The sequence below is a fragment of the Notamacropus eugenii genome, chromosome 7 (assembly GCF_028372415.1).
Source record: "Notamacropus eugenii isolate mMacEug1 chromosome 7, mMacEug1.pri_v2, whole genome shotgun sequence".
NCBI lineage: Eukaryota > Metazoa > Chordata > Mammalia > Diprotodontia > Macropodidae > Notamacropus > Notamacropus eugenii.
In genome coordinates this window covers 2,752,865-2,763,037 of record NC_092878.1, presented here as the reverse complement: position 1 = coordinate 2,763,037, position 10,173 = coordinate 2,752,865, and the positions used below count along the sequence as shown (strand labels likewise).

General features: G+C 43.2%; 1 protein-coding gene across 1 annotated transcript in view; it reads right to left on the bottom strand.

The window, feature by feature from the left end:
- Positions 1-3,827: 3,827 nt before the first annotated feature.
- Positions 3,828-10,173, bottom strand: part of HDC (histidine decarboxylase) — a 29,018-nt gene continuing 22,672 nt past the window's right edge. The window contains exons 11-12 of the mRNA XM_072622372.1: positions 5,768-5,869; positions 3,828-4,750 (exon numbers count right to left, since the gene is read on the bottom strand). Of these exons, the coding sequence (XP_072478473.1) occupies positions 3,983-4,750; positions 5,768-5,869 (870 nt within the window). The 3' untranslated portion in view covers positions 3,828-3,982. The remainder of the gene's footprint in view (positions 4,751-5,767; positions 5,870-10,173) is intronic.

The following is a 10,173-nucleotide window of genomic DNA, read 5'->3' as shown; positions in this document are numbered from 1 at the left end:
AGAGCCATGCCTCAGTTCCCGCAAGAAAGATGAAATTTCAAGAACCATGATAATAGAGTAACAGACTGGAAATAAAGAGAGCCTAACACTGACTCAATCTCTGCTTCTGTCTCTCAAATAAGAGGGTTGAACAAGGTAGTTTACAGGGAACTTTCCTTCTCTGATGCCCTGATTCTATGAGATTTGGTCTTCTTTGAATTCTGTGTTAGCTCAGTCTCTATTTAATAATAAATTTAAGAAGAAGAATATATATATGTATTTAGTATATTTATATAGCACTTCAGTGCTTACAACGTGCCTAGCCTGTTACCTCATTTAATCCGCACAACAATCCTGGCAAGTATGTGCCATTATTATGATCATTATACAGATGAAGAAACTGGGACTAAGTCATTTAAGGTCACACTACTAGTGATCCTCTGAGACAGGATTGGAACTCAGATGGTAATAACTCCCAGTCTATTCCCAGCACCACCAAGCTGCCCTCAAGCTGATTGGGTCTTCCTCCGTTTCTTCCTTTGTAAAATGAAAGAACTGGACTTGACAATCTGTGAGATCCCTTCTAGTCCTATCATAAAATTTTGGTTGGGGAGGAGGGGTGGCTTCAAGGTCTCTGAGCCAGGGATGTGCTGGCAAATGTTGGATAACCAGCTCTCAAAAAGAAAAAACCTACCCTACTCAATTTCCCTGTCCTTAGAGAAAGAATTCTTGGTCCTCGGCATAGTTTATCACAGCCACATCCAACACTACAAAGCAATTTCCTGGCAGTCTTACATCTTGCTCTTCTGGAGATTCATTTCCATCTTGGCATGCAAAGGGGTCACCACTGACTCCATGCTTCTGTAGAGTTCCTGAATCCTGTTGTCCTTCCAGCCTCCTATGATAGAGTCTGAGTGGGGTGTCCCTTGTTTCCCACTTCATTCACATGAGTCAGGCCAAGACAAATGACCTGAGACTATCAAGGAGATGTTGCCAGAGGAACAGCTAACTCCATCTCACTTTGTACTTTAATGCCAAGCGTGGTCCTGAGAATGATCAGAAGGAGTGTGGTAGGGAGAGGAAAGAGCAGTGGATTTGGACATGGGAGACGTGTCAAATCACTTCCTACCTGTGTGACCTTGAGCATGTCATTTTACTTCTCTAGGGCCTAGGTTTCCTCATCTGTAAATTGAAAGGGTTGGACAAGATGACCTCTAAGTTCCCTTCCAGCTTAGATTGATGATTCAATAGATGCTAGGACCCTACTTTCAACTCTGCTACTCCTGAGCACTGGACAGAACACTTGTTTCAGCTTAATGCTAGCAGTAGCAAACATCTTGTAGTAATTACTATGTAGAACACTGGTACAGTGAAAGAAAGCCTGGATGTCTTTGGCATCTCTTAGGATTCATCACTCTTATCAAAGGATGATATATCTATGACTGGAAAAGATCTCAGAGGCCACCTCATTTGTTTTTTACAGATAAGGAAACAGGCTTAAGGACCAAGGTGGCTTGGTTAAGGTCCTAAGGAGTGTCAGGAGTAGAATTAGAACCCAGATCCTTTGACTCCGGAGCCAGACCTCTTGCCACTATATTGCCACCCTCCCACCCTCACCTTCCTTAGCATTTGATAGTTTTGCAAGTTTTACTTTTGATCTATTGATATTTCGGGAGAATCTAAACTCAAACCAAAGAAAATCCTGGCCTGTGTTCTATTGAAGATGATTGGATGCTGCTGCATCACTGGAAATCGAATCAAACTGAGTTGCGTCCTAAGCAGGAACAGTCTACACCACAAGGTCATTCAGCAGCTCAATAATCACAAAGGGGACCTTTTAGCTGAGACATGAAAATGTCCAAACTGGGACAGGGCTTGGGACCCACAGCTTCAGGGGCATGGGCACTGACTACGCTCTGGCTCCTCTGTCCTCTCCTCCTGGACTCACTAGAAATTAGCCAAGCCAAGCGTCCCTACTGTGACTGACAAGGACTGTGGAGTACCTGAATTTATATGTCCTCAGTGCTTGGTTAACTGGAGGCAGTCTAGGAAGTATCTGCTATGTGTTTATTTCAATTGCTGTAATGTATTATACTCTCCCTACAGCCACCTGGCTTCCTGCTACCAGTTAGCTCTCCCAATCCCTTCCCACTGTGGCCTGTACCACACCTGCACACCTCTCCTGACTGCGGAAAAAAAAACCTCCCGGTGGGTGTATTTGTTAACAAGACTTCCCTAAGGATGGAATACAGATTTGGAGCTAGAAGGGACCATAGGAGCCTTTAAATCTAGCTTCGTCACTTTATAGATGGGGAAACTGTGGTACAATATAGAGGTTGAGTGATTTGCCCAGAGTCATACAGCTAATAAGTCAGTCAGTAAACAATCATTTATTAAACACTTACTATATACCAGGCATGTTACTAAGCACTGGGGATACAAAGAAAGGCAAAAATGTCCTTCTTCTCAAGGAGTTGATATTCTAATGGGGAAGGCAACATGCAAACCACTGTGCACACAAGACACATTACAGAGAAAATGGGATGTCGGAGAGAAGGCCGTAGAAGGAGAGCAGGAAAGGCCTCTGCTGAAGGAAGCCAGGACACAAGGGAGAGCTTTCTAGGCATGGGGGGAAAGGCGTGGAATTGGAAGATGGTGTTTCATGAGTGAGAATTAAGCAAGAAAGCCAGAGTTGCTAGATCTTAGAGTTATGCGGAAAGGAGTAAAATGTAAGAAAAACGGAAAGGTAGGAATAGGCCTGGTTGTGAAGGGCTTTAAAAGCCAAATTTTCATTTAGAGAATTTTACATTTGATCCTGGAGGTAATAGGGAGCCACTGGAACTTCTTGAGCAGGAAAGTGACAAGGTCAGAGCTGCACGTTAGGAAGGTCACTTTGGCAGCCGAGTAGAAGATGGACCGGAATGGGGAGAGGCTTGGGGCAGGGAGGACCAACAAGCAATGCCACCATAGTTCAGGCATGAAGTGCTGAGGGCCTATTCCAGGGTGGCAGATGCATCAGAGGAAAGACGAGAATATATAGGGTGTCACAAAGGGAGAAACGCAGGAATTGGCAATCATTTGCATATGGAGGGTAAGAGAGAGAAAGGAGCCAAGGATGACCCCTAGACTGTGAGCCTTGGTGTTGAGGAGAGGGTTTGAGGAAGGGAGAAAGAAAATGAGCTCTCCTGGAGTGTGAATGCAGATCCAGGCAAACACACTCTTCTCACTTTATCTTTCGGTGCATTTTTTTCTTTTTATCCTTCTTTCATGACATGACTAATATGGAAATATGTTTTACATGACTGCACATATATAATCTATTTAAAATCCTTAGGGAGGTAGGGGAGGAGGGAGGGAAGAAGAAAATTTGGAACTCAAAAATATTTTAAACGGAATGTTAAAGGATGGCACGTACATAATCTATACCAAATTGCTTACCATCTTAGGGAGGAGGGAGGGAGAAAATTTGGAACTCAAAATTTTATTAAAAAACGAATGTTAAAAATTGTCCTTACATGTAACTGGAAAAATAAAATACTATTAAAAATGAATATTAAAATTGTCTTTATATGTAATTAGAAAAAATAAAATACTATAAAAAAAAGAAAATGAACTCTATTTGTACGTGCTGAGTTTAGGATGTCTGAGGGATGTCCAGTTCACATCTAGATGCAGAGAGAAATCTAGAAGGGGCATTGCTGGAGTAGTGCGGTTATTATACAGTGCAAACTCAAAGCACACATTTTCTGAAAGGGAAACATAAACCCAAAAGAGCCTGGAAAATGAGAGTTTCCATGGGCTTGGCTCAGTTTCAGCAATCGATAAAGTCACAAAAGAAACTGCTTCACTTCAGGGACAAGCACAGTTTATTTCTACATGCGATCTCATGCCACAAGCTGAACCACAGAAGCTGGGGGGAGACTGCCTAAAAAAGCTCACCTGGGCCCTCCTACTCCCTCTGCCCACCCGGCTGGAGGGCACTGATGCCAATGTGCTGGCTAGTTTAAACGATGGCTTGCAAGGGGCAGCAAGGCAGTTGGATCCCGCACTGGATGCTGCACTCAGGGAAGCTGGGGACGCTGTAAAACTTGATCAGCCTTTTGAAGGCACTTTTCTTCAGCAGCATCATCTCTTCGGGAAACCTCGAAAGAAGTTTAGCCCGGCCAGAGCCCCCGCTCTTCCCAGGGGCTTCAGCTGGCCCTTGCTGCTGCTGCCCCGCTGGCTCTCGAGAGCCACCCATTGGCACACTGTTGCAGCTGAGGGACCGGACAGTCTTCTTCTTATTCTGAACAGACAAGTAACTGAACAAAAAGGAAGATAACTTGTGCTTGGTGATCTCAGGACCCTCCTCCGAAAAGCAGTCATCAAGGGCATCCGCCTGATTGTCAAGAGGTTGGCTAGCTTCTCTTCTCACAGGCCTCACTCCCGCGTGCTGAGGCTGTGCCACTATCTTTCTGGACCCTGCCATCTCTTCTCGCATGTTCCCCTGGGCTTGAGGGGGCATGCCATTGACCACAGCTCTGAAACCACTGGTACCTGGGATGCTACTCCCATCCTGAGGAGCAGGCTGAGATGTGCAGTGCTGGCTCAGGATATGGGTGGCAGCGTCTCGGATGAGGTTCCAGTCTCGCAGTATATCCTCCCTGGTGGTAAACTGAGAAGTCACAGTAAAGCGGATAATAAACTTGTCCTGGATAATGGCTGGGATGAGGAAAAGGTATCCAGATTTAACAAGTTCTTTTAACACTCTTTCAGTTAGACAATTAGGACCCTGTTGGGCGATAAAGAAAAATGAAATCTATGTTAATGCACTGACACATTCCTAGAGGTACTTCTAACAGTTCTGTAACCCCCTTGTAAGGCAATGTGGCACAGGAAAAGAACAGAAGTTCTGTCTGGAGCCAGAGGAGCTGGGTTCAGATCCTTCCTTGAGTACTACCTGTGTGACCTAGGACGTCATTTAACTTACCTAAGCCCTGTTATGCTCAAAGACACTCCATCTCTCTGCTCCAGGCATTTTCTCTAGCCAGCCTCCATGCCTGGAATGCTCTCTCTCCTCCATTCCAATTCCTGATCTCCTTGACTTCTTCTCTTTGGTCGTTTCTCAATCATGTCTGACTCTTCATGACCCTATTTGGAGTTTTCTTGACAAAGATACTGGAGTGGTTTGCCATTTTCTTCTCTAGCTCATTTTACAGATGAGGAAACTGAGGTAAACAGGGCTAAGTGACTTGCCCAGGGTCACACAGCTAGTAAATGTCAGAGGTCAGATTTGAACTCAGGAAGATGGCCTCCAGACCCAGTGTTCTATCTACTGCACCACCTATCTCCCCTGGCTTCCTTTAAGTCCCATCTAAAATCTCACCTTCTAGAGCAAGCCTTTCCTAACCCCTCTTAATTCCAGTGCTTTCCCTCTTTTAATTATTGCCTTTTATCCTGTAGATAACTTGCTTTGTATATACGTTTGCCCTTTATAATTCTATAAATAATAAAGATTCGTCTCCCCCATTAGACTGTTCGATCTTCAAAGACAGAGACTATCTTTTGCCTCTTTTTGTATCAGTAACTCTTAGCCTAGTATATAGTATGTGCTTAACAATTGTTTATTGAATACTTTGGATGAATACTATCTATACTATAAACTGTGGAGGTTGAACCAGGTTCATATCTATAATTCTAAATATTCCCAGTGAAATTGTAATTGTGTTTCCAGAAAACTGAACCTCAGTCCTCACTTTGGCACATGGAATAAATTTGGTCAGTGGAGGGGTACTAAAGATAACGTTACCTTTAAGCGAAATACCACCAAGCCAAGATGTCTTTTGGCAGGAATTTCAAAGAGAGGGTCATTTCTGACCAAAGATTCAAAGTATTTGGCCATTTCTGTACCCTGGAATATCAAACAGAGAGGGCAGAAACAAGGTAAACATTTCAGGGAAACAAAAAAACACTTCATCAACTTTCACACAGTAATAGCTATTAGTTTGATCACCCTCCTGTACATTAAAATCACCTTACACAAACCCTATTTCCAGCCTCAGAAGCCTACGAAGTCCCCACCAAACACTGCATCCCAGGCTGCCATTTTGTCATAACTCTTGACCATTAGCCTTTTCCTCCAGAATCTCTTATTATCTCTCCCTTCTCCTCCAAATTCTGCCACCCTCTGCACCTGGAATACTTTTCCGATTCCTTGGACAATACAGTTGCAGTTTTGTGTGTTCTTACGTCTTTTTCATGCATGTACGGGCTAGATATCCTCTTACCTATTATGCTATAACATACTCAATTTAACACCCTCATCCATCCACTTACCCAGCCCTAGAATTTAGTATAATGCTTTAGCACAGGGAATCTCACCCTTTTCTATGTCATGGATCCCTTCAGCAATCTGCTACAGCCCATGAATCCCTTCTCAGAATAATGCTTTTAAAGGAATGAATAAAAAACTTTATTTCAGTTAGAGGTTAGTATAAATAAAGATGTAATTTTTTTCCCATCTAAGTTCATAGACACACACACATATATGTATGTATGTATGTATGTATGTATACATATGCATGTGCTGTGTATCCCGAACCTCTAGCTGAAATTTAGCATTTCCTCAATTAAGAATGCAGGCAATAAAACATTATTCTGAGAAGGGATCCGTAGGCTTCAGGAGACTTCCACACACACAAAATGAAAAACTCCTGTTTTAGAGGTTCACAGCATATACTACTGGTGAAGTAAGTCTGCAGCAAACTTCACCATGGATTTCTTTTTCTCTCTACCCCATCGTCATCCCATAACAGCCTGTTTTCTAATCTTTAGAAGCTTCTCTGACAAGAGAAGTGGATTTCTAACACATTGTTTTCAGTTGTTTCACACCCTAGGATTCATAGAAACATAGATTTAGAGCTGAAAAGGACCTCACTGAGGTCCATTCAACCAACCTCTTCATTTAACATTTAAGGAAACTGAGCCTGCAAGAGGTTATATGCCTGTATCAAGGTCATACAGTTAAGTTACTAGTAGGGTCAGGATGCAGACCAAGTTCCTCTGCTTCTTCTCCTAGCTTGTGACAGCCAAATCATTGTTAACTTTCTGCATGAGCTATTTCAAAATATGGATAAGGAATCATTAAGGTGCCTCTTCAAATAATTCAGAACTGTCTTTGGACTATATCCTTGACGATGTAGATTCTCCCCAAGTCTCCCTCTCCGCATCATTTAGAGTTCTGTTAGTACCAAGACTGTAACTGTTACACAGCTCTCTCAGACAGACTTCCCTTCCAGCTCTGGATTTATGCTCCCATGATCATATGCATCTGCCAATTCTGAAATAATATTTGTACCCAGCAACATTATTTTTGTTTTTGCACAAGACTCTATTGTAAAAGTACCCATTAATAAATGCAGGAACGAACACCTTTCTTACTCTAACCTGAGTTATTTAATTTCCTTCTCACTGTATTCTCCTGCACCACTCCCCCCACCTCCACAACAAAACAAAACAACCTACCACAAACCCTTCAAATGGTAGCAGTTGCTAGTTTTACAGGTTAGTGATTTAGAATGGAAAGCCACCTTGCTAAGGGATACTCCCATCAATCTGTAGGCTAAATGTTCTGGGGTCTTCTTTTCCTCATTGTAGTAGCAGCAGATGGGAGGAGACAGACTGTGTGCAGAGCTTCTAGTCTGTCCGGATTATATGTCAGATATAGGGTAAAAGGGCAGGTAGGGGAGGTGATGGGGTGGTGGGTAGCTGAGAATCAGGAAAGCCTAAATCTGAGGTCCTTTCTAGCTTGAAATCTGTGATATTTTTACTTTGAGTACAGCTAAGAGATAATAGCCTTGGCAAGAATCCTGAAGGTGAACGGGTACGGTACAGTCTTATCCTCCTTCCTCTCCCCTTGCCCCCAAACCCTTGTATCTGCCACACTTAGAACAGTGCCTGGCACATAGTAGGTACTGAACAAAAGCTTATTGACTGACTGAATGACACAAAGTAAAACAATGAAATGTTGATCTACGACTAAGTATTTATTGAGGACCCTTCCTCCCTGCTCCTCCCATAAAACATACATTCTGTCCTGCTCAGGATAAAAAACAAGCATTCATCCCAGTCCTGCCCTCTTGCAGAAATAGATCTAGCAGGGACCTTGAAACATTTAAGTAGTCAGCTGTGTGATCTTAGCTAAGGATAACAGGAGTTGAGAGAAGGATTGAACAGTCGGGGGACACTAATACAGAGGGTGGACCCGACAGACGGGTAAAATTTGGATCCATAAAGGCATGGAGAGAGATCATGCTGGGTAGGAGAAACAGCATGAGTAAGGGCACGCTGCCTGTTCTGATGTAACCCTTGTTCCAAAGCTTGTTGGTATGCCCAGGAAGGCCCCTACAGATCAGAACATTCATCTCTACCAATAAAGAGGGAGTTTCATACCAAGGGGCTTTGGGACAGGAGTTACACAGGGAATCATTACGGGGCAGGCCTGGCTTTAGGAAAAGGGGTTGGGATGAAATGATAAAGAGAATGGGCAGTTTGATGAAAGGCCTTGAATGTCTGGTGGAGGAGTTTGAACTTGAAGTGATACTGACTTTATGAAAGCAGTGATTTAGGGAAATGAATCAAGATGTACATGTTGATATGGGTATTTCCCACCTGAGCTATCAATATTATAGGATTATAGATTTAAAGCTGGAAGGGATCTTAGAGAGCATTGAATCCACCCCCTTCATTTTAGAGACAAGGAAAATGAAGCCAAGGGTTATTAAGCGACAGCTAGTAAGTGTGGGAGGCAAGATTTGATCTAAAGTCTTCCTGAATCTAAGGAATGGTTAGGTGGTATAGAGGATAGAAAGCCAGGCCTGAAGTCAGGAGGACTGGAGTTCAAATCTGTGATCCTGGGCAAGTCACTTAACCCTGTTTGCCTCAGTTTCCTCATCTGTAAAATGAGATGGAGAAGGAAATGACAAACTACTCCAGTATCTTTGCCAAGAAAACCCCAAATGGGGTCACAAAGAGTCAGATACAAAAACTGAAAGACTGAACAACTTCCTTAATCCAAGTCCACCAGGCTTTCCTGATTCTCAGCTACCCACCACCCCATCACCTCCCTTACCTCCCCTCTTACCCTGCATCTGACACATGATCCAGACAGACTAGAAGCTCTGCACATAGTCTGTCTCCTCCCATCTGCTGCTACTACAATAAGGAAAAAAAGAACCCAGAACATTTAGCCTACAGATTGATGGGAGTATCCCTTAGCAAGGTGGCTTTCCATTCTAAATCACTAACCTGTAAAACTAGCAACTGCTACCATTTGAAGGGTTTGTGGTAGGTTGTTTTGTTTTGTTGTGGAGGCGGGAGGACTGGTGCAGGAGAATACAGTGAGAAGGAAATTAAATACCTCCTGCATTTACCAACAGGTACTTTTACAATAGAGTCTTGTGCAAAAGTGCAAACAATACTGCAGGGTACAAATATTATTTCAGACTTGGCAGGTCATAGGATCATAGGACCACAAATCCAGAGCTGGAAGGGAAGCGTATCTGGGACAGTTGTATAACAAGCATGGCCCATAACCTTCGGATTCCCAGAGCCACAGGTTTAATTCTATTATCACATTATCCAAACTCAGTTCCCCTCCTCCCAGCCTCTTACTCCCTGTCTCTTGCAACAAACCAACCCAACCCAGACACCATGTGGCCTTTGTTTGGTGGTCAATAAGGCGCAGATGGGCAGATGGGAACAGCCCTCAGGAGAGTCTGTGACAAGAGGCAACTTGGCGCTGGGTATGGAAACAATTTGTCCACAACACTCACCAGAAGTCTGGGTGACAGAATGCTTCCTTTAATTTTCAGTACTGAGTTTCCCCTAATTTGATTAGGTATGGAAGGTACAAGACAGCAATTTTTTTGGTACCCCAAGTACAACTGTCATTTTTCTAAATGTCAATGCCCTTTGAAAATTTTATCAACAAGAAAAAGCAAAAAAAACCCAAAAAACCACAAGACCAAACATTCTAAAGGACTGTGTAAACAAACTAAAATTCTATTCTGATGCCACATGCTGCCATACAAGTGAGCCTAGGTGAATGAAAGGTATGCCAGTGGTACTCAACCTCCGAAGGGTCCTTCCAGGTTGGAAAATCTTTGAGTACAAGCCTACTCTTCGCTTTCCAAGAACCAATCTAGCTAAGATTAG